Source organism: Grammomys surdaster, unplaced genomic scaffold (genome assembly GCF_004785775.1).
Source record: "Grammomys surdaster isolate TR1022 unplaced genomic scaffold, NIH_TR_1.0 330, whole genome shotgun sequence".
In the NCBI taxonomy this organism is placed as follows: domain Eukaryota; kingdom Metazoa; phylum Chordata; class Mammalia; order Rodentia; family Muridae; genus Grammomys; species Grammomys surdaster.
In genome coordinates this window covers 167,569-191,985 of record NW_021604749.1, presented here as the reverse complement: position 1 = coordinate 191,985, position 24,417 = coordinate 167,569, and the positions used below count along the sequence as shown (strand labels likewise).

The 24,417-nt window shown below is 49.1% G+C and overlaps 1 protein-coding gene across 1 annotated transcript in view; it reads right to left on the bottom strand.

Annotated features, from left to right (window-relative positions):
* Positions 1-23,714, bottom strand: part of Tmc7 (transmembrane channel like 7) — a 47,595-nt gene extending 23,881 nt beyond the window's left edge. The window contains exons 1-4 of the mRNA XM_028778229.1: positions 23,651-23,714; positions 6,258-6,498; positions 3,867-4,015; positions 442-609 (exon numbers count right to left, since the gene is read on the bottom strand). Of these exons, the coding sequence (XP_028634062.1) occupies positions 442-609; positions 3,867-4,015; positions 6,258-6,498; positions 23,651-23,714 (622 nt within the window). The remainder of the gene's footprint in view (positions 1-441; positions 610-3,866; positions 4,016-6,257; positions 6,499-23,650) is intronic.
* Between the last annotated feature and the right edge of the window lie 703 nt (positions 23,715-24,417).

Below are 24,417 nucleotides of genomic sequence, written 5' to 3'. Positions count from 1 at the left end.
ATCTTGAAATGATGCCATGTTAGACTAGGGGTAGATTCTTTCAGGTTTGCTAAATACCCCACCCTGCACTGCTCCTCCCACAAGCTCTCATGAACCCAGGAGGGACTGGGTGTCCTGGTTTGGCCAATGAGATGTGGAAGAACTGTGTGTGTGTCATCTGCAAACAGTAGCATCAGGAGTCAGCACACTTTTGCTGTGGCTCATTTCCACTGCATCATAGTGACAATCATGGCTGTCCCAACAGCTCGGGCTCCTGAGTCCACGATGGATCTGGACTATGAATGAGAAGTCAGTGTTTACAGACACTGTCACTGAGGATAATGGGATCATCTGTTGCCGCAGCATACCCAGACCCATCCCTACTGACAGTCGTCTAAGGCTTAGAACCAAGACGCACAGGAAAGGAAGCTTGCAGCTAGCTGGGACAGCCCTTCGACTCACCCATGTCTTTGAACGGAATGAGCACGAAGGTGCTGTTGGTGATCTTGTACTTGGTGAGTATGATTGGGAGCAAAACCAACATGAAGATGATCAGGAATATCACCAGGTTCAGCACCACCAGGAACCGCAGGAACGAGAAGTAGGACTGGATCCCCGTGCCAAACTTCCCTGGAAAGAAGCAACATGGCTGTCAGTGACTAGCCACACATGGTGGGCTGAGGTGAACCGACCCACATTATTCAGGACAACCGCCTGTCACTGTAGCTCCACGGTATCCAACTTCCTCCTCAGGCACTTATGTACACACACCCTACACACACGTAATTAAAATTTTTTAATATTTTTAAAAACCTTACTTTTCTAAAGGTTACTAACACGAAGAAATACACTTACATCTGGGACTGTAGTTCAGAGGTGGAGCACTTACTTAGCAAGTGTGAAGCCCTGGGTTCGATTCCCAGCACCCCCTAAAGGTAGGAGGATATAACCAATATTATACAGACCTGGTCAAATCAACAACTAACCTTGTTAAATTCACACACTAATTCTAATAACTTGTCTTTGTATTCCCTATGTATATATAATCTGGACAAATGATATTATATCATTCTTTCCCTTTCTCCCTCATCTCTGAGGTGTATTTAGCTAAGATGTCCATGGTAATGCTGAAGAGACTGTGGAAGCACACTTCCCCATTCTCCGTCTCAGGCTCCACAGTGTCTCATCTAACTTACTAGGACACTTGCTGTAGGGTTTTCATACATTTTAAAAGGCAGAAGCTCTGTTTAGCTCAGACTTGCTAAGAATGAGGACAAGGGCTCTCAGTGTCTTCTCTGTCCCTCTCAGGACAATTGTGGTGACTTTAGGGACAGGAACTGGAACAGAAGAGCACCCTCTTAGCAGAAAAGGACTGAATCCCTGAGGATGGTCTGCAGGGTGAGGTCCTTGTTCCTTGGGAATCAAGAACGCATGTGCTGGCACCAACACCATGCTGTCATGCTTGGCCATGTCACCAGAAGTAACGGCTTTGATTTGTACCGTTTCTCCTTCTGCCACAGGGACATCCAGTCAGCCAAGAAATCCCAGTAGAACAAATGAGAAACAGCAAAGCCCCAGTTCTCCAGGGAGAAGAAAGCCTCTAAGGCATGTGACAGTCAGAAGTCTCCAGGAGTGTCCCACCTAACCAGAGACGAGGCTGGGCGGAGCATACTGACCATTCTCCATGTTACTGAGGTCTGGTACCTGATAGGCAACTCAAGGAGGAAGGTATTTGGGGGCTCACGGCTTGAGGGGGCACAGTCCATCACTGAGCAGAAGGCACTGCAGCAGGAGTGTTGAGGGGGCTGGTCACCTTGTGTCCATGGTAAGAAAGCAGAGGAGAGACAGGAAGTGGGACTTGGCTAAGAAATCTCCCCCACCCCCTGCAGTGATCCATTTCCTCCAGTTAGACACCACCAAGGGTTCAAACAGGAGTCTGTGGGGGTACTTTTCACATTCAACACACACTTGGCCTGTGAAGCTTGACTGCCTGAGTTCAAAGCCTGGCCCTGCCTTATCCTAGCTGAGTGCACTTGGGCAAGCGTCTTAACCCCCATATGGCAGAGAAATGGTGAAGTGTCCACATGAAAGGGCTTTGTGAGGCAGGACGTGGTGGCACACACTTCTAATACTAGCACTGGTAGGCAGATCTCTGAGTTCAAGACCAGCCTAATCTACACAGAAAGAGGCAAAGGAGTGGGGATGAGATCTTGTGAGGACTAGCAGGTCCCTGTAAGTTCAAGGCCAGCTTGGTATACATAGAGAGAAACAAAGGGTAGGGATATCTAAGGAGGACTAACTGACAGGTAACAAGAGTCAGGTGCCAAAGGTGACACTCGGTTCACTGCTGATGCTCAGTAAAGATTTGCTTGTATTTTGTTCAAGACCACAGTTAAACCGGGCGGTGGTGGCACATGCCTTTAATCCCAGCACTTGGGAGGCAGAGACAGGCGGATTTCTGAGTTCGAGGCCAGCCTGATCTACAGAGTGAGTTCCAGGACAGCCAGGGCTACACAGAGAAACCCTGTCTCAAAGAACCAAAAAAAAAAAGACCACAGTTAAGCTTCCATCTCAGGAGAGAGAGAGAGAGAGAGAGAGAGAGTTTGTGAGGTGTGTAATTTCTAAATGAGCCTGGAAGACGTCTGGGAAATATATTTACAGTCTCCATAGAAAACACAATTTTCAAAGGAGAATAAACTATCAATAGTATATTCAAAGAGTTTATTTTAATTATGTGTATGTGAGGTGGGATGTGCAGATGCCTGTGGAGGCCAGAAGAGGGTGCTGGAGTCCCTGGAGCCAGAGTTACAGGTCGTTATGAGCTCCACAGTGTGGGTGCTGGAAACAGAACTTACGTCCTCTTCAAGAGCAGTTCTGTAGTCCTACCAACTGAGCTATGCCCACCCTCCCCTGCCAAACCAGAAGACATCCACTATTTGTGTGTGTGTGTGTGTGTGTGTGTGTGTGTGTGTGTGTGTGTGTATGTGTGTAGGGAGGGACAGGATTTCAATGTATAGCTAGCTCTGGCTCACCTGAAACTCACAAGAGTTCCAGCTGCCCCTGCCTGGATTAAAGTTATCCCCACTACGCTTGGCACTGTAGTTTTAGAGTAGGCAATAAGGAAGATGTTCCTCCTAACAGAATCCTGCCATGCTCCTCACAGACTTTGCTGAGGAAAACTACTTTAGCAGCTGTCAGGCACTGATTATACATTGTTTTGTTTTACTGTAGAAAATAAGGAATGGAAGAGGCAGGGCCTGTCCCCAGCTCTGCTGTGTCACCTTTCGAGATGACAAAGGCACAGGCCCTATTAAGGATAAGTGGGTTAAGCTCATACTTGAGACCATCAGTCTTAACCCTCAGGTTGACTGGATCTAGACTCACCCAGGAGGCATCTCTGGACATGTCTGTCAGGGAGTTTACTGGGAAGTTTGACTAAGGGGGGAGGGGAAGACCCACCTTAATGTGGGGAGCAGCATCCCATGGGCTGGGGAGCCAGACTGAATGAAAAGGAGAGAGGGAGCCGAGCACCCGCATCCATCGCTTCAGTGTCCTGACTACAGATGACGTGTGACCAGCCGCCTCAAAACCCGCTGCCATGCCCTTGCCCTCCCAAGGCAGACTGTATTCTGAAACTGAGATAGAATAAAGCTTCCTTCCTTAGTTTGTTTCTGTCAGGTATTTAACAAGAACAGTCACTAACACAACATTCATCCTGGAAGGAAATCCTCAGCAGGTGCACACCCAAGTTGCTTGCAGGCCAAGCAGGTAATCCAAATCCACCCCCCCATACACCCCTCAGCTGCCCGAGGGAAGGCTGTGAGTGGGTGGGCACAAACCCCAGCGCTGCTTGGCCTGTAGGGAGGAAACGAGCAAACGGGCTCTACCTTCAATGCTGCGGATGTCTTTGCGCCACAGTTCCAGGTGGGTCGTCATCTCTCGCGCTTTCTCTAGGAACCTCTTCCAGGACTTGCTGCTATACCGTTTCCACTGGTCCCACTCTGATAAATACTTCATCTGGGTTTCCTGGATGTCCCTGCATCAAAAACAAACAAACAAACAAACAAACACCGGTCATGAGCATAACAACGACAAAGCAGTATCAAGTCCAAGCTCTGCAGCACCCTGATGGAAGCCCTCGGTCATAACTCTGGAATACTATTCAGCCATAAAAAGGGATACAGCAGTGACACACACTGGTAGTATTCTGTTAAATTCCACCCCCACAGTTACTTGGAAGCGGCCAAGTAGGCTCCACCCCACAGTTACCTGGCAACAGGCAGGTAGCCCTGCCCACTATAAAAGGGGCTGCCTGCCCCCTCCTCTCTCTCTGGTTCTCTCTTGTTCCCCTTGACCCCGAGCCTGCTGGTTGCCGTCTTCCCTCTCCCATTCCCTTCCCCCCTCTCCACGTGGTCATGGCCGGCCTCTACTACTCTACCTCTCTGCTCTCCCTCTCCTCTTCCCTCTCTCCTGAATAAACCTCCCCTCGTGGAACCATTTGGTCTGCTGTGATCTGTCCAAGCTGCGCGTGAAAATCTTACACACGTTTCAGTGCGAGTGACCCTTGAAAGCATTATACAAAGTGGTGAAAAGAGCCAAACATGAAGGCCACATGCCACGTTCACACAATGTTTAGAACTGGTAAATCCAGAGACAGTAGGTGAGCAGCTGCCTGGGGCTAAAGGGAGGAAGAATGGGGTAGTTTTCTAATGGATGCAGTTTCTAGCTGTGGTGATAAAACATTTCTGGAAGTAGCTAATGGTGCTGACTGCACAGCATTGCCAATGGGTACTGTGTGCTTAGTGCAATGACCCCTATAGTACCTTTCCTGACTTCTTGCCCCGAACACTCCCTCCCCCACCAGCTGATCAAATTCTATTTCACCTCCAGGACACTCCTTCTTTTGATAACATGCCTTCTCTAATTAATATGTCTCCCCAATATGCTGCAAATGTTTGGTTGGCTGGTTGGTTGGTCGGTTGGTTGATTGGTTGGTTGGTCGGTTGGTTTATTGATTGGTTGATTTTTGAAACGGTCTCTTACTATATAGCTCTGACTGGCCTGGAACTTGCTATGTAGACTGGCTTTGAAGTCACAGAGATTCATTCACCTGCCTCCGTTTCCCAAGTGTTGGGATGAAAGGTGTGTACCACCACGCCTAGCCTGATGCCACAAGCCCTTTGAGAATATATAGTATTTGCTTCTGTGGCCCTCTGTCCCAGAAACACAGAGCATAGACAGCTGATTTCATGACAGTCCTACCCTGACTGTTTCTGCTTTGCTCTGCACAGTCTTAAGGTCAGTAACTGATGCTTAATCCATTCTTAACATCCACCACTAATTGAAAAGTAATATTCATAAAAATATGTACATTAAACATATACTGCTATATTCATGAAAAGAGAACTGCTTTCCCATGGCATGGAGCATGTTTAGACCGACAGGTGAACAGATACAGATATTGATAAATGGGTGGATAGGATACACAGTTGGATAAATGAATAGATACAGATAAACTGATGGATGTATACAAACATGGGTCTAGACAGACGGATGGAAGTAGATAAATGGAAGGATGGACGGGTGATGCACACTAGTGGATGAATACATGACGATGGTGATGGACAGAGAGATAATGAACGGATACAATGTGCATGCTTATAATCCTAACATTTGGGAGGCTGAGGCAGAGAAGTTCAAGGTTGCCTAGGTTACACAAAGAGAGACATCTTGACAAAAAGAGAGAAGAGGCCTGGAGTGACAACTCAGTGGGCACGGTGTGCGATGTACATCCTGGGAACCTGATAGGATCCCTAGAGCCCGCCTGTAACCCCAGAGCTGGGGAGATGCAGATAAGTAGATCCTGGGGACGTGCTGGCCAGCCAGAAGAGCCAACTGCTAAACTCCAGGTTCAGTGAGAGAGCCTGCCTCCCCACCCCAAAAATAAGGTGAAATGACAAACGAAGAAACTGAATGTCCACTTCTGTCCCCTGCATGGGTGTGCCTGTGTGTGTGTGTGTTTGTGTGAGTGTGCATGTGCATGTGTGTATGTGTGTGTCTGGCTCACTGGATGGCTACACTATCCCTCACTGAACTTGAGTATTCAAGCAAGTAAACGAAGTCTTGAAGGTCATATGTCACAGCAGCTTAGGAATGCTCACTACAGAATGAACTCTGGGTTCCACACATGACAAACATACCATACACCACACACACACACACACACACACATCTCCCGGATCATAACATGGCTACTTCCCAGCGGCTACTGAACGAACCTTAGTCTCCGCTTCTCAGAGATGTTCAGCGCATACTTGCGGATGGATTGGCTGTTGAGGTTTTCTGTGATTCCTCCATCCAGCTGGGAACTGAAAGAGTCTGTCGGCTTCAGCAGGGTGCCACTCTGCTTGTCCCGAGAGAGGATGTTTGTCCGCCTACGTGCCACTGACCGATAGCTTGGCAGCTCTTGAAGGAAGTTCACAGGCGGAGAGAAGCAGTTGGAACCTAGAGACAGGTTCTCTGAGTGAAAGAAAGCAAGCAAAATTTAATCCAATTGGAAGCCATTGGCTCTCAGACTATGAACAAGCCTTGCAGACTGTCACCCATCAGGCCGGTGACAGAGTAGCTGGATTTTCTTTTCTCTCTTGCTGTGCTGGGAATTGAATCCAGGACCTCACACATGCTAGGCAAGTGCTTCACCACTGAGCTACATAGCCAGCCCTTTAGTTATTTAAAAAGGTTTTGATAAGTTTCCCAGGATGGCTTTAAATTTAAAATCCCCCTGCCTCGGTCTCCTGTGTAGTTGGAATTACAAAGCTGTGCCAACCCAAATTACAAATCTGGGTCAGTCTGCTTTGTTTGCAGGTACATGAGTGCTCTCTTGCGTGTGAGTGCATGTATGTGTGCAAGCACACACATATGCACACGTGTAGATGAGAACAATGCCAGGGGGCTCCCTTGACCACACTGTACACTGTATCCTGAGGCAGGGTCTCTCACTGGAACCCAGAGCTCACCCATCCAGATATTCTAGCTGACCAGCTTGCTCCCAGAGATGGGCTATCTCTGCCTCTTGAGCACTGGAGTGGGCTGTACAGCAGCGCTTGGGGATTCCAAGCGCTTTAACCACTAAGCCATCTCCCCACCCTGGCTGTGTGCAGTCGGCTAGGATACACAGAACAGTGAAATCAGTCGAGAGGAGCTCACTTTCTACAGATGTGTCTGCAGGAGACACAGGTTGTGGGACACCTGTAGCCACTGGCTAAATTCACGCTCCATTTGCTGACTGAAGCTAGTAACGTGTGCTGTCCTCAGTACGTGGGGGAGACGATACTGTGTAAGACCCATGACTGCCCAAGGGTTACCTCCGTGCACATCCTAACACCTATCCTTCCTGTTGGGTGCTAAATGGCTTATGTTCACATCCTGACCTAGTCCCTTTTGTGCTGTTTGAGGAGTGGGAGCGGGGGCGGGGGGGAATTACTTAACTTCAACAAATAGACCTACCACACGCCCTTTCTGGAGTTAAGGAGACCATGGGAACCAAGGAAATTGTCCTGCTCTTATGCAGCTCAGATTCTTAGGTGGGCGAGAAAACCACCAGAAAATAAAGCCTGTGATAAACTTAGGACAAGAAGTGCTAAATACAATGTAAAGAAATCACAAAGGGACGGTGGGGGTAGGATGCTGAAGGGTAAGGGACAGACGTGAGACAGGGGCAGGGCACTACTTCCGGTTAAGGGTCCAGTTCTTTCTTTCCCTTAGCTGAAGCTCAGTGAAAAGAAGGGACAGACTTGAAGCTATGTGGGGAAGAGCAGAGGGAGCAGGAAGTGCAAAGATCCTGGGGCAGCCATGCATGGGGGGGGCACATTTGTAGAGGAGTAGGCAGACTTCTGACTGGAACACTGGTGGACAGATAAACAGGAGCCTAGAGGTCCATTTGGTTGGTAGATGGTGGAATCATACAGCCCTTCTATACCCCTTCCCACAAAGCCTGAGCTGTGACTTGCTTTAACCAAAGGGCACAAAAAAAAAAAAAAAATTCTGCCATCACCAAGTTATAAAAGAGCCCAGAAACCATTTCTGGGCAGTTGGGAGCCAGTCATGTAAGAACCAGCCAGGGTCAGCAAGATGGCTCATAGGGTAAATGCACTTGCCACTGACACTAAGGATCTGAGTTCGATTTCTGGAACCCACATGATAGGAGGAGAGAACCAACTCCTGTGAGCTGTCCTTTGACCTTCAACATGCACCACAACGTGTGTGCATACATACACATTCATGCACACACACTACAAACAAACAAATGTCATTTAAAAGCTATCCTGTCAGTAGAACCCACTGACAAGAACCAAGCCCCTGCCTTTGTTTCCGGCCACAGAGAATATCCATGTGGGCATCGTATGTAGGATGTGGGAAAAACAAGACGCCTGTGTGGCTGGGCCACAGCCAGTGAGATCTTACAGGCTTACGTGACCCACAGATGGGATCAAACAAGGAGTCACTGAGGACTCGGGGCTAGAACTGTGTTCTGACCACACTGTAACGGGTCACTCTGAGTAGGATGCTGTAACTCATGCTACCATTCTAACTCGGGAGACTGAGATGGAGAATCCTGAATTTGAAGCCATCCTGGGCCACACAGTGAGACCCTAAGGGTAGACCTGGGTACCCCATAAGGACAAGCCTGGGTACCAAGGATATGGTCACAGCCTCACTGATGCTCACAGGTTACAAGGTCTCAGTGATGGCAGACACACAGTGCTCCCCTTAATGTGACAGGAAGTGTGGGAGGGCTTGGGGAGGACAGGGGACCAGCATTCCAGATCTCTCAGGAATGTGCAGATTACCTAACCACTGCCCCTCCCTGACAGGCATGCTCAGACACAAGACAGCAGCTGTCTCACTGTGGATGACACAGAGGCACGCGTCCAGGCTCTGCCAATCTCCATGAGCAAGCCATGCCACATTCATACCAACACACCCTGAGAATGTGAGCCACTCCAGTGACAGGCAGAGCTGCCTCCAGCTATTAGGTTCAATCTAGAAGGCAGCAGGGCATGGGTGCAGCCTTGGGCCACTCCTTCCTCTAGGCAGCAACAAAGAACTGTTATTAACCAGGAACAAAGGTCTTTGGATATGGAGCCTGTTGAATATTCAACAACTGTGGGGGTCAGGAACCAGTGCAGGATGGGAACTGAAGCCTGGCCTGACTTCAGATCTGCACTGTTACCCACCAGCCAGGCCACCCCAGGAAGACAGCAATTCTACTCCTCTCAGAGGGAGGGCATCTGACACCACAAACCATGGACACCTGTCTCACTGTGAGGGACAGTGAGCTCTCGCTTTGGGCTTGGCTGTTAGAAGTAAAAGAAAGAGAAGCCTAGCAGTGTATATATGTAAGGCCAGCAGTCAGAAGGCTGAGGCAGGAGGATTGCTGCAAGTGTGAGACCAGCCTGGGTTACACAACAAGAGCCTGACTCAACTTGACTGGATTTAGAATCAGCTAAATCCAGTCAAGAGACAGTCAAGTTGAGGGTGAAGATTCACCATCATGGGCTGGCTCAACAGTTACAAGAGCTTGCAGTGCAAGCCTGAGGACTTGAGTTCGATCCCCATAACTCATAGTAAGAGAGACTGATTCTTGAAGGATGGTCTCTGACCTCCATATGTGCTATGGTGCACACACAGGCGTGTACACACACACTAAATAAAAAAGAAAGGATTCACCACCACAGGGAGGTAAAGGATCTTGCCACTTACTGGTAAGCACTGGGAAGGGGGTGGACCTAATATCTTATCACATTCCCCATGTCCTGCCTTCCCCCATGAAGTGGGCTGTGGATTTGCAATGGCCTTGTAAATGCTAACCTGCCACATAGGTAAAATAGGTAATGGCTGAATGCTCCTCTGCTTCCAACTATACTGTATTCACACTTTTCTCTTCAGCCACTCCAGGGAATGTTCCCATCCTTAACAAAGGTCCTCATCCCTACCCTCTCCCTCTTTCTACTTTCATACAGGGCTGTGCTGGTTTCAAAACTCGACCTCCACCTTGCCTCTCACTCAGCTATGAAAGTAGACACAGAAGGCTCCGGGCCCTGTTTTTTTAATGGGGAAACTGAGGCTCAGAGATATGAAGACTCGCTCAAGGCTTGATGTTAAGACAGTCTTGGCTCCGGTGTGTTACAAAGGCCGATGACCGTACCTTTCTGAGCCTTGAGCAGCTTGACCTTGGGGAGTATGAGTGTCAAGTGCCCCTCTGACTCAGTCCCACCATCAGTGTGGCCACTTAGGTCAGTGGTCAGCACAGGGGCGACTTAGCTGCCATTTGTATGTTTCCCACATCGGGTTGACTGTCGAGAATTACCTAGAATTTCTTGGGATCAGACTGCAGCACTTAGGCAGTTACTAGGGCAGGAGGGTGAGGGTGACAGGTGGCATGGGTCAAAGCAGGGGTGACAGGTGGCATGGGTCAGAGTGAGGAGTTATCCTTTTCTCTTTCAGAACTGGGACTGAGCCCAGGGCCTTGGGCATGCCAGTCAAATGCTCAACCATCAGCCACAGAGTGGCCTCAAACTCAAAACCCTCTTGCTTCAGCCTCCTCAGTAGCTGGGATGACAGACCTGCATCACCAGGCTCAGCTCAAAGTTGAGTCTCTGAGTCTATAGCAGTGTTTTGCCCTTAGAAGGCCCTCTACTTGAAGACTAAATCAATGAATAGATGAATGAATGCCAGAACAGAAGCAAGGACCTGTGAAGAAGGGCTTCCTTGGGTCCTGGCATCCTAGTGAAAAACATAAACTCTCTCAGGAGACTGGCCAAGCATGATCTAAGTGGCATCAAGGGCCCTGCAGCTCCCTCAGCAAGCCTGTCAAAGGCGGCTTCAGTCATATTTGGTGCTGTGCTCACTTAGGGGCTTTGCTTTCCCACTCTCAGGTTTGTGGAATTCTGGGTAAGAAATGATCTTGTGAGTCAGTGAGAATCTGCCAGTTACTGTGAGGATTACAAGTGTCCTCTTGTCCCACAGGGAATATGTTCCAAAAATGCCAATGGGTAGCTGAAAAAAAGAACTATACTATACTGTACTATACTATACTGTACTGTACTATACTAATGTGTGGGTACACACACCATTTAAGTATGTCTATGTTGCTGGGGATGAACTTAGCTTTCAGCATGTTAAGCAAATACTCTCTCACTGAGCTCTAACGCCTGCTCTGCCTTTTCCATCAAAACTAAGCACTTACCACACACTGTGGCCTTAGCTTTTGCAGTGGCTTTTTATTTTTATGTGGGGGAGGGTTGTCCTTCGAATGCATGCTGGTTCCTGAGGAGGCCAGAGAGGGCATCCAGTTCCCTGGGGCTGGAGTTACAGGCAGTCATGGGCTGCCTGATATGGGTGCTGGGGACTGAAACTCCTGCCCTCTGCAAGATCAGTCCTTGCTCTTCATCGCTGGGCCATCGCTCCAGCCCAGCTTTTGCAGCTTTCAGGTGTGACAGCAGAGACATCATGGATTTCTTAGCGAGAGACACACGACAGTCATTCCTTAATCTAGGCTGTTTAATGTGTGTTGTCTCTCTCTTCTCTCAGGGACCCCATTTCTCTCCACCACCACTGAATCCTCAGGGTCTGCACAGGACTTGACACATGGCAGTGTCTGGTAAATAACTGATGAATGAATGAATGAATGAATGAATGAGTGAATGAATTGGGAATGGATGAATCTGGTGTTGAGGACACTGCTCAACTATCTACCAAGTTTTTGATCAAAGTATATGGTTCACGTCTGTAGCATATACTAGAAAGGAGGGTACAAAAATAAGGGGCAAAAAATTAAGCATGAAACATTCTTTTCTATATGGATGATAAATTTTTACAATTGAAAATAAAATTTGATGTTTTTCAGAGTATTTCTGTTTATAGCCCAGGCTAACTTAGAACTCAACTTGTAGCCCAGGCTAGTTTCAAACTCAAGATCCTTTAGCCTCAGCCTCTCTAGGCCTCAGATTACAGACGTGAGCCATCAGTCTGAGGGGGAGGGGAGCTGGCAGTAAACACTGACTGTACTTGATGTTCTTGTTTCAGATTCTTTCCACGGACGCATTTATGGACGTGCACTTTGATCCGTTAGGAGCACAATTCATTGTTAGCAAACAATCTCACAACAGGGAGACACCGATTACAGAACCTGCTCACATTGGTTCCTGGGCACTTGTCCACTTCCTGGAGTTTGATGTCTCGGTTATTCCAAAGGCTTTTATCTAGAAGTTTCTAGAATTCAGAGACTACATTAAAAGCTACCACACACAAGATACCCATCAAGTGATATATAGGCCATCAAGATGGCTCAGCAGGTAAGGAACTTGCCGCCAGGTCTGATGACTTCAGTTTAATCCCTTCCTTGTATTTTGCATAGTTGAAAAATTATATATTTTAGAACTCATGTTTTCAGAGTTTTTTTCCCACAGCCTTAAGGGCTGTCCTGAAGGTCCCAGCATTCTACCAGAGACATTAGATACACCCTCACCTCCTAGACTTGTGCTGTCTGATTACCAAGGAGTCATTAACCTTAAGGACATTCCTCAAAGGAAGAACATGAAAAAATATATTATTATTGTACAAATAAGCCATATGCCCACAACAACCTATGCCATAGAGGCCCACACTCTGCTGGCTCTGTTCCAGGGGTGGGAACCATGTCACACTGCCCCTTACATATGGCCAAGTAGGAGTCGGCACCTGAGGAGGTGATAATAGAGGAAGGCTGGGAAGGCAGGGAGAAACAGTTATGCAGCCATCCTGGAAAAGGCTATCAAAGGGGAAGACAGCAAGTGCAAAGGGCCTGAGGCAGGTGGAGGCAGGACTGAGAAAGAGATTGGTGGGTGTCAATAGGAACGGTAGGTCATGAGGGACAAACCGGGGCACACGGGGTCTTGAGTATCAGGGAAGACATTCACTCTTGTCTCATAAAGTGGGAGTCATGAAGGGTTTGTGCCAGAGGAATGCTTGTCTAACTGGGGTTAAGTAGGGTCACTGTGGTTACCACTGTCTGTCTCTACACGGTACCATGGCCATGGTCTAAGCTGGGCACACTTCCCAAAAGGAAGGTGTAGTACTAGTTGTTTTTTGCCAACTTGACATAAACCTAGACATATATGAGAAGAGAGACTCTTTTTTACTTTTTTTTAGATTTATTTATTTCTGTGTATTTCTGTGTATGAGTTTTTTGTTTGTGTGCATGTCTATATACCATGTGGATGCCTGGTACCCTCCGAGATCAAAGAGGCAATCTCCATCAGATTGGTCTGTAGGCAAGTGTGTAGGGAATTTTCTTGATTAATGAATGACATGGAAGGGCCTGGCTCATTGTGGGTGGGGCTACTCCTGGGCAAGTGACCCTGGTCCTGGGGTATATAAGAAGCAGGCTGAGCAAGCCACATGGCGCAAGCCAGTAAGCAGTATTCCTTCATGACCCTGCTTCAGTCCCTGCCTTCAGGTTCCTGCCTCGAGTTACTGCCCTGACTTCCCTCAGTGACGGACTATAACCTGGAGGTATATGCTGAAATAAACTCTTTCCTTCCCAAGATGCTTTTGCTCTTGGTTTTCAGCAAAAGAAACCCAAGACAGGGGGAGGAAAAGTTCTATATCTCAGATCATTAAGCAAGCGAGGTGTGACAAAGGAAAGGCGGTTTTCATTTGGTCACGTGTTCACAGCTACCTGTGGCTGGTACAATAAGGGATATTGTGGAAGAGCCTTCTTTCCTGAAGCCCAGAGCCAAGGGAAGAGTGGAGAAGCCTGCCAGACGACTGGAGGGCAGGCTAGGAGGACCAACCTGAATCATATCATCTGGGGTCAGAGGCAGGCCAGGAGCCTGGCTAGCCTGGACCTCACATTTTATAACTGGATGAGCAAACAACCTTCAAGAACAGGTGACTAACATGCTAATCAGAGCTACCACTGGGCCAAGTGCCTGGATTACTTAGCTGTCAAGCTGGAGGGGAGTCCAGTGTGCTGGCTCTGAGTTGGTGTGCCTCATGATATGCAAGACATGCGGGACAGAACCCTGCCTCCTGGGCCACTTGCGTGGTACTGAGGCCCAGCTCCTCCTCCTACCTGTGTGGGCAAGCAAGCATCCTGACCACCCTGTGCCTTAGTCCTCCAGCCTCCAGCGGGAACAGCTGTCCTGAAATGAGTCAGCTCCCGTATGTAAAGTGTTTGGACAAGAGCCAGAGGAAAAAAAAATCACGTGTCTAAAGTCCACGCTGCCCACATAGCAGGAAAGATCCCCAAGTGACAGTCACAACTGTGTTCTAACAAAAGCTTATTCACAAAAATGGGTGGCTGCTGATGTGGTGAGACATGTGGAAGCTGGGACTACTATCCATTGATAAGTTTAGTGTGCGAGAGGATCCGGAAGGTGCATGGGAGGTGTCTTCTTGGTAGGGGCCAGGCTAGTCCTTAGTGGACTGTCTTTCGCTTCAAAAGACAGAGGCTGAGGCAGGAGGATTAAGAATTTGAAGCCGGTCTGGGTGGGGCCCTTTCTCAAGTATAAACAAATAGGGCTGCAGAGATGACTCTGCTGGTAAAGTGCTTGCCTTGCCAGCTCAGGAACAGGAGTTCAACCCCCAGGATCCTCATAGAAAAGCTGGGCAGAGTAGCATGTGTTTATAGTCTGAGCACTGGGAAGGAAGGAGTAGGCGGATCCCTGGAACCAGCCGTTAGCCTGTTTGATCTGCTACTTGGTGGATTCTAGGCCAGTGAGAGATCCTGTGTTAAAAAACTTTAAAAAGGATGGCACCTGAGAAACATTACCCAAGGTTGACTTCTAACCACCCTCTGCACACACACACACACACACACACACACTACACACTAAATAAATAAACGAACGAATGAATGAACAAACAAGTAAGTAATTTCCAGTGTTTCTGGGCACAACATCCACAGCCTCTGGGGACCACTACACAGTGCAGAAACATACACTACAATTATGGAAAGTATGGAAAGCTTTTACACTGGATCCCTGGGATGAATCTCATACACCAGGTCTTCTCATGCACTGTCCTCCGAAGCTAAAATAAAAACTCTGCCCCAAAATGAGCCAATGCTTGAACCATGAGGGGAAAACCCCAGGACATGCTCACTCCATACCCCTACCATGACGGTGGTCTGGTACCTAATAAACATCCCTCAGATGGACTCATGGAAAAGTGACCTTGGGAATTTCTCTGCTCCTGGTGGCCATAGTGCTCTGTTTTGGTTTTCATCAATGGATTTGTCATAAAATACAAAAGCCGCTGGCTCTTCACAGTTAGGGTGACCCTGCACACCATTGTGGCAGGTCATGGTGCCTAACAGTTAGCCTGTGAGGTCCCAGGCCTGCTCCTGGAGGCAGGTAGGATACAGCACTGCCTAGCAGTTAGTCACTGGAAGTCAGAAGGAGTCTGGGGTGCCACAGTCTCTTTGGTGGGCATCCCACAGTAAGTTCCACCTCTTTTTTTTCTTGGTTTTTCGAGACAGGATCTCATGTAACCCCACGGTCTCAAACTCAGTATGTAGTAGGGGTTGGCCTTGAACGTCAATCCTCCAGGCTCCATCTCCCAACTGCTAGGACTACAGGTGTGGACCACCATGTCTATCACTTTCCAATACCAGCACCCTGTGGACTAAGCCTCCAACACACAGAGCCTCCGGGATAAGCCACCACAAGTAGCTTGTCAAGAAACTTCTCTGTGCCTCAGTTTCCACAGAGGTGAAACAAACAATGCTGTCCTGGTTTGCTTTCTGTCGCTGTCATAAATACCATGACCAAAAGCTACTTAAGTAGGAAAGGGCTGGGTTGGCTTACACTTCCAGGTAACAAAGTCCACCACCGAGAGCAGTCAGAGCAGGAACCGAAGCAGACCATGGAGGACCACTGTTTCCTGGCTTCCTCTCTGGCTGGTGCTCATCCTGATTTCTTAGTGCAGGTAGGTTTTATCTAGGCCACTTGCTAGAGGCACCTGCCTGGGATGGTGTCCTGGGCCCTCTCACATCAATTACCAGTCCTGATAATCTCTCTCAGACATGGCCACAGGTCAATCTGATATGCACAGTCTCTCCACTGAGGTTCCTCCTTCTCAGGTGATTCAGGTTGTGTCAAGTTGACAATAAAAACTAACCAGGACAAACCCTTACTTCACTGAGTTTCTGAAAGAACTTGGGAACGTTACATTGCAGACTCCACCAGTAAATGCAGACCTGGGCCTGAAGAGTCTGCATGAACAGGCTCCGGCTTGCCTGAACCTGGGCCACCCCTGCTCCTCTAAGATCTCCCTGAGGCCTCTTCGAACACACCAGGGCCTGTTCACTGTTCCTGAGGCCTCCATGTTGTTCACTGGGCAGCCAGGGGCCAGGTCCTTTAGACCCTCAGGGACCTTAAACCCAGGTGCAGCAGGATCTTGATGTCCACCACAGAAAAGACGCAGAACCAGTCAAGAATGACGCAAAGTTATCGAGGATACTGACTGGAAAGACAGGCTTGAATGGAGTCCAGTGCAGGTGGGAGAGGACTGCCCTGCCCCCACCTCAGCAGTCACCATGGAAACGATTCAGGGGCTTCCAAGTTTAGATGTTAGAGGAAGCCCAGGCTGGCCTGGAGACTTATCACAGAGCGGTGTCCCCAGATAGATGTAAGCTGCCATTTTGGAAGGGCACACTGGAAGAAATAAAATACAACTAAGAAATTAAGAAGTTCTTGCTCTACCTTTGGTCACAGGAGCCAAAGTCACTTAGAGTCAAAGTCAGTAGCCAGAGTTTTCGTTTGTTTTTTATTTTTTCTCAATAATTCGTTTTTGTTTATGTATACTGGTGTTTTGCTTGCACATATGTCTGTGTGGGAATGTCTTCTCTCTTGTAACTGGAGTTACAGGAGTGCTGAGCTGCCATGTGAGTGCTGAGCCTGGAACCTCTGCAAGCACAGGCAGTGCTCCTAACCACTGAGCCACCTCTCCAGACCACAAAGAGCCATAGTTCTCCCAACCCCATATGTGGGGCTTCTCAGAAGGGAGAGGACAGTGCTGTAGACCTGGGGGTCGGCCAGTGAAGGCCAGAAATCAGAACCAAGTGTGTGTGGTGGAGGAGGGTCCTTTCTCTCCTCATGGTCCTTGGTCCTCCTTTCCTCCCTCCTCCCTCCCACTCTCCCTACTCCCTCTTTGTTTCAGACACAGCCTCCCTATGCAGATGAGGATGATGGAAAGCCTTAGTGCTCCCTTCTTCTCTGCCCCTTGCTGACGGGCCACAGGTACCTCGCTTGGCTCTTGGCCTATTTTGTTTAAGTTCAGTTTCTAAAATTACATTTCCATGTTGTGTGTAGGGAGTGTATCAGGGAGCACAGGTGTGTGGAGGGAAGAAGACCACTGTGGAGCTCAGCAGACAACTTCTGAGAGTCCTCCCCTTCTCCCACGTGGACCCCAGAGAGCAAACCCAGGTCACCCACCATACTTGGTTGACAAGCACCTTAGCACTCCTGCCCTCTGCCCTTCTGTTCCCCTCTTTGAAGGTTCTTTGCCAGCAAAGGCCCCAAACGCTCTTTATATCCCCCTGCCTTAGCTTAGAGTCACTTCAGAGGCCCTGCCTCATCTGGGCTGGCTGGCTCCCCCCACCTCTCTCTGCCCCCCCCCCACACTTTTGTGTTATTTCTTTCCCAGCAGCTGGACTCTCTTGGATTTTCTTCCCTTCCTTTTCTTCAGTGCATCCTTCCCACAGTGCCTGACCTGGAGCTCGATGCCCTGTCTCTTGCAGGCTGGCTCCCTGGGGACCAGTCCAAGGGCCTGCTGGTTAGAGCTGGCCTGTCTCCCTCCTCCTACTCTGGGAGAGTACCTCGAGTACACAGCCTAGTTTGACTAGGTGGTCCCAGGCCCAAATTCTGTCCTTGGGAGAGGCAGCAACTTGCAACCAAGTCACAGCCCTGCAAAGCTATTTCCCCCTTTTATCCCTTCAGACTTCTCACTTCCTGAAAAAAAAAAAAAAAAAAGAAAAACAACAAAGAAAGCCACCTCTAAACTGGGTCCCTGTTGCTGGGCAGAGCTGGGCTCCTCCAGACAGAGGGGCAAAAATAGCTGTCCCCAAGAGAACCAGTCTTCAAGAGAAAGGCTCAAGTGATCTCAAACCTAGTCCAGAACATTCTACCCTCCTCAGAGGCCTGGAAGGGAGGTGGGTCACTCGCCAAATGAAGGGCTAAGCGGATAAAGGAAGACATGAATAGCTATGTGTCTTCGTATCTATTGCAGTAGAGTAGGCTTGACTCAAATAGACGTGAAGAATAGTTTTAAGTTTATGTAAATGCCTGGTGGTTATCTGCAGAGGTCCAGGCACAATGGGCCTGTCACAAACTCTATGTTGTCAGGGTTACAAAGACCAGACAAAAATACCCACAGTGTTGCAGGGCTCTGGGACAATATCCCAAAATATGCTTCAGAATCTTATGTCCCAGGGCAAGACATACACACAGAACTTCTCTTGCTCAAGAGCAGTCACGAAGACTACAATCTAGTGTCCCTAAGACAGAAGAAAGTTGACTTTAATCTCTCCAGCTTGTCTAGGAGGTTGGAAGGAATTCTCCACCTTTGTTTGATGGGTGTTGATAGAAATTTCTAGAGGGAACCTGCCATGTGATCCCTGAGAAGCTGGGTACCCTGACGACCTTGATGTGCCTTGTGGTTCTCCAGGGCTATGTGGCTTCACCACCTAAACAGCACGACACCCTGGGCCTTTGAGTCTTCAACTGTATAAAAAATTCTGATGTAGCCCGGCATAGTGCACAGCTCAAATGCCAGCACTGAGGGACAGAGGCAGGAGGTAGTGGGTTCAAAGCTAGACAGAGCAACACTCTAAGACCCAAAATAAAGGGGAAACATTAAAGAGAGAGAGAGAGAGAGAGAGAGAGAGAGAGAGAGAGAGAGAGAGAGAGAGAGAGAGGAGACAAGGTTTTCCAACAGCAAAGCTGTGCGCAAGAAGCGCTGAGCAACTCTACTCCCAGGGGCCCAGGGACTGAGCCAGCCCGATGTCCACGAGTGGATGTGTACACACACAGAATGTGACCCACAGACAATGGAGCATTAGTCTTCCGTGAAAAGGGATGGAGCACTGGGTCATGTGACCATGGATGAACTCCAGTGATCGGCAGAGAGGAAGCCACTAAGCCCTCAAATCAGTAGATAGGAGATCCACAGACAGGTAGAAGCAACTGTTTGCAGGAAGCTGAGGATGGGGAGGGGCTACTGAATGGGGGCGGGGCCTCATTGGGGTGCCGTAGCCGTGCTGATAGATCAGACCGAGTTGGACCATCTCCTGATGCAGGAGAAACTAGTTACACAGGTGCAATGAAGGATTTACTAATTAACTTGCTTAGAAGATACTAAGTTACACAGAGTTAGAGAAGGAGCGCTGCCTCCAAGATGACTGGAGATCAGCAGTGCACTAACCAGGCTCCCTAGAAACGGTAGGAAGAATGTTGTACCATAATTGAAGTTTAGGGTTTCTGGGAAAGCTCTGCTAATGTTTGTTCACTAAGATGGACCTTCAATTAGGCTTCATTTCCATAACAAAAGGAGACAGCCCTGACTAACAACCAGCCTAGGCTACTCCCACAGCAAAGAACACGCCCCCAAGGGGCGGCGCACCGGAACTGCAGGCTTGCAGAGGTCACTAAGTCCTGGTCTGCCTTTAAGTCAGGAGACGCACCGGCCTGCCAGGTGGGCAAGAGGGACCTGGGTAACAAACATTCAAAAACAACACCGGTTAAGAAATACTATTAAGAAATAATTCTGATAATATCTTTACCGTGTAAATCTCCCATCTGCCCAAGTGACCAGACTTGCAGTCTCTTGTCTCTGTCTAAATTGTTCAGAGTGTAACCTGGGACTGGAATGGAGAGGTTTAAGGATGACAGCAGATGTGAAAAGCATGTGTCTAAGGCATCTAAGTTAGTAAAACCTGTTCCAGCCAGCTCCTCTTTGGGCACAGCCAGTTATCATTTGGGATGCGAGTTATCATTAAGGTGCTTTCCCCTTAATCTCCTGAGTGTGCAGAGCGAGCGGGTTCCCACTGAGAATGAGGGGGAGCATGCAGATTGGGTTCTCACTGGGGATGACGGGGAGCATGCAGAGTGAGTTCTCACTGGGGAGGCGGAAGGACATGCTTGCTTTGCATCATTCCACTCTGATGAGCAACAGCTGAACCTGTGTGAATCAAACCTCCACGAAGGAAGGAGAAGAGGAGGGAGGATAGAGAGAGGCAAAGTGGGGAGGGAGGGAATGTTAGAGACGAATTATCTCCACCTCAAACAGAGGAGCATGTGAGCACAGTAGCTAGACAAGACAGGGAGCACCAAGATCCAAACTGGGCGAGCAAGCACACAGGACAGGAAGTTCACTTCAGTCTTATTCTAACACAGGTGGTGATTCCATGTCCTTTTCCTGTCCCACCCTTCCAGCACCCCACTGTCTGGGATTGGACCTCAAAGTCATGATTGCCTAGTTTTCAAGGAGTCCAAGCAAAGGAAATGAAGGACAGTCGAGGTCACTTAAATTCTGATAATGAAGCAGGACATGGTGGCCTACACCTTTAATCCTAACACCTGGAAGGCATAGGTCTTCTGTGAGTTCAAGGCCAGCCTTGTCTACATAGTGAGTTCCAGGACAGCCAAGGACTACACACTGAGACCGTGTCTCAAACAAATAAACACACACAAAACAAACAAAATACTAAATTTTGATAATACAGCAGGACCTTTGTATAAACAAGTTTTAGCCAGTTGGAGGGAAATGAAAACATTTGCATAAACGTTTCAGTTCGGGAGAGATTAAAATATTTTGATTTCTCATCACAAACAAAAGTTTTACAGTGCTTGAGAGAAAAAAATATTAAATGTTCCTTACAGGAGAGAAGGAGGAAAGGAGAGAAAGAAGGAAGGAAGGAAAGGAGGGAGGGAGGGAGGGAGGGAGGGAGGGAGGGAAGTCTGGAAACGAGAGGGGGAAGGCCAGCTACCTGTCTGTGGACACCTAGTGAATGGCGCTTCCAAGTAGGCTGCTAGGACCCTGTGAGAGACACTGGGACAGGAGGTGTGGCCATAACTACAGTGAAGGAAGGCTGGGTTGCTGCTACAGGTGGAGGACTGGGAGCCTTCCTCCTCTCTAGCCAGTTGGGTTGTACTCCTGTCACAATCTCCACCTTATAGACTTGGAGATGACGCCTCAAGAAAGAGTCAATTTTCATAAATTTGCATGAATCCAGCTCTGAGAAACAGAGGGTTGAACCAGGTGCGTTTATTCCCAAAGCCCTGCTAAGGGTGAAAGGCTCAGAGATCGAGGGCCTGCTAAGCATGGGTGACACCTGGAGCTCTACTCCAGGGCTGCACACACACACACACACACACACACACACTAAAAGAGGCATCAGTAAGATGTGCAAACACACCTGTCATCCAGGTACTCAGGGAGCAGAGGCAGGAAGACCGTGAGTCTAAGCTCAGCCTGTGCTACTTGGTGAGTCCCAGGGACACCTGAGCTGCAAACAAACTATTTTGGGGGTGGGTGGGAGATAAGATTAAGCCAGGGGAAGGAAGAATTCCTCCCCATCAGGAAAGACCAAGGGACCTCAAGAGCACATGGTGGAGACAGAGTCTGGGGGAGGCAATCAAAGAGGGCTTCTGAGAAGAAGTGACACTGAAGGAAGAGAAGAGATATATGTACCTTATAAGGAAGGTTATGGTCCCCAAGATGGATGGACAGGCTGAAGCAGAACAGTGACCATCAGGTGGTGGGCCTGGGAGGAACGGGGATCAAAACAGGAACCAGTGGAGGGGGACTTCCATGCAAATACTATCATCAGAGTGTGCCAGGAGCCCCGTAGCACAAGAAAGCACAGCCATAAACAACAACACTTAAGGTTTCTTAGCACTGGCCCCAGATTGGCCCCAGAGAGCTACACTCCCAATGTCTGGATGCTCACATCCAAGCTCAGCACCCTGCACACTGGGCAAGGTGGCCCACGATGACCAAAGATCTGCTACAGAAGGATGGCACGGACTTCAAGAATGGACCACAGGACCCTACAGCTTCCAGCCTGCTCTCTTGGAGTCATCTGCTCTGGGGAGGATATGAGCCATGTTGTTGGGAAGCCCAAACCCGTGACTACAGCCTACATTGCTCGTCTACAGAGCGCCGTGCTGTGGGGTACTTCTCCAGAGGTCCTACTTCACACTGCTAGATTAGGAAATCAGAAAACAGCACCTGCCTTGGGCAGACAGTATGCACCTGTTTTCCAGGGCGCCAAGGTCAAATCATAAGTTGAAGGCCAGCCTGACCAGCACAGCAAGACAATGTCTAAAAATTTTAAAAAACAAACAAAACCAGAGATAGTGGCACACACCTGTACTTTCAGCACCAGGAGGTAGAGGCAGGGCTCCAAGGCCAGCTGGGATTGCATAGGGTCAGTCTCAGAAAAAAAAAAAAAAACAAAGCAACAACTTTAAAAAAGTAAAAGGAGCTGGGGAATGAGCTCTGAGATCTACCCCAGTATTTCAAAACAAACAAAAACTTGCAGATCTCCAAGGGGAGGGGGAGATGGCTCAGTTCTAGGGGCCCAGGAGATGCTTAGAGTGGCCCTTCAACTCTCAGCAAAGACCCAAAGTGAGACTGGGAACAGTGTGAGCAAGCGTGCTGGAACAAGAGGAAGATCAATGCCAACCAGAAAGACACTTGGCTTTCCCAGTGCTGCATGGGATCCGGGGATGGCTGGGAAAGGACAGGAGACAAGGCCCAGCCCCTCACTGGGGGACTCTAGGCCCCTGGCTGCTACTGAAGGGCTGAAACAAGCTGACACCAGCAATGCTGGGGCTGAGAGAGGAGAGAAAGAAAAACACTGCCACAGAACTTCGCCTGATATTTTTCCTTCGTCCAGAGCTTTGTCCCAGGATTGGGTCTCTTCTGTAAGTTGAGGAGCCCAATGCCCTCTCTCTGAGCTTTGCCTTGGAAGATCCAATCTCACTGAAACTCAGACTGCAGATAACATTGAGTTCTGGTTTAGGGCAGAAACAAAATAAATACAAACTACAAGGAAGCCTGCCTGAGGGGTTGGCAGCTCTACTGTATCTACTGGGCGGTGTCATTACACATCTCTTTAAAATCTCAGGAAGCTGTATAACTGACTGTATATTTAACACAACTAGAAAGAAAATTTTCCTGTACTCAGTAGGCTGCCATTGACTGTTGCCTCGTTGTGATCAGGGCTGTGCTGGGCATTTATTAATATCTCACTGTTCTTCAGTTAATTTGAGGCTCAGAGAGGGTAAGTCACTTGGCAAAATTCACACAGCAATAAAGACCAGAGACAGAATGGCTTCCAAGTGGGTCTAAAGGGAATATCTAGGGGCCAGCCTCGGGGGCAGGCAGGTTATCACAATCTCTTAACAGAATAAGGTACCATGGCGATCTAGAGGCTATCCTGGGTACGAGATTCGTCGTGTGGAAAGTGGGGACTGCCTCCCCAGCTCAACAGGCAGGGCAAGGGGAGGGAGCCTCAACGCCGGGCATGTCCGCTGCCCACCGCTTTCCCCGCAGCGGTGCCCCGCGGAGGACCAGGACGGCCACCCTGCCGCCTGACACGCCTGATCCCGCCGCGACCTACCTGGGTGTACGGCCCGCTGCCGGCTGGACCCGTGGCCCGGGTCGCCCGCGCTGCCCTCGCTCATCACGACTCGACGAGGACCCTCCGGCCGCCTGGACCCGCGGCCCCGCCTCGTCGGGTTCCGGATGACGTCACAGAGGCAGGCGGGGCCGTTCCCACGGGCGCGGGGTGGCGACCGGCTACCACCAGGAGCCTCTCCCTCTTTTTTCTCAGTCGCCTTCTCCCCTCCCTTTTCCTACTCGCCCACTGTTCACTCCCCTCCTTTTCCCCCTCCCATCCCCTTTCTTTTTCCCTCCCTCCCTCCCTCCCTCTCTTCTGGTACTCTTGAGAACCAGGCTGGCCTTGAGCGCCTAATCGCCTGCCTCCACCTCCCAAGTGCTTGGATTACAAGTCCCACTATTGTAAAACGGAAAGTGTGGAACGTTGTCACTTGGGTTCGTGCGTGCGTGTGTGTGTGTGTGTGTGTGTGTGTGTACACGCATAGCTAAGGCAGTCAATGTGTACCTTACACTATATGTCAATGTATGTGTAGAGGGTGCAGTCAACCCAATCCACGTGCTTGGTTACCGGAGGGAGGGCGGGTCGGGGAGGATATGCTACATACGGTCTTCCTAAAAATGTTCTCCGCTCACCAACACCCCGTACATATTCATGTACAGCTAAAACATGAAATTAAAGTAATGAGTGGGGCCAGTAAGATGAATCAGCAGGTAAAGGTGTTTGCCACCAAGCCTGGCGGCCTGAGTTCTAGCCTCGGAATCCACATG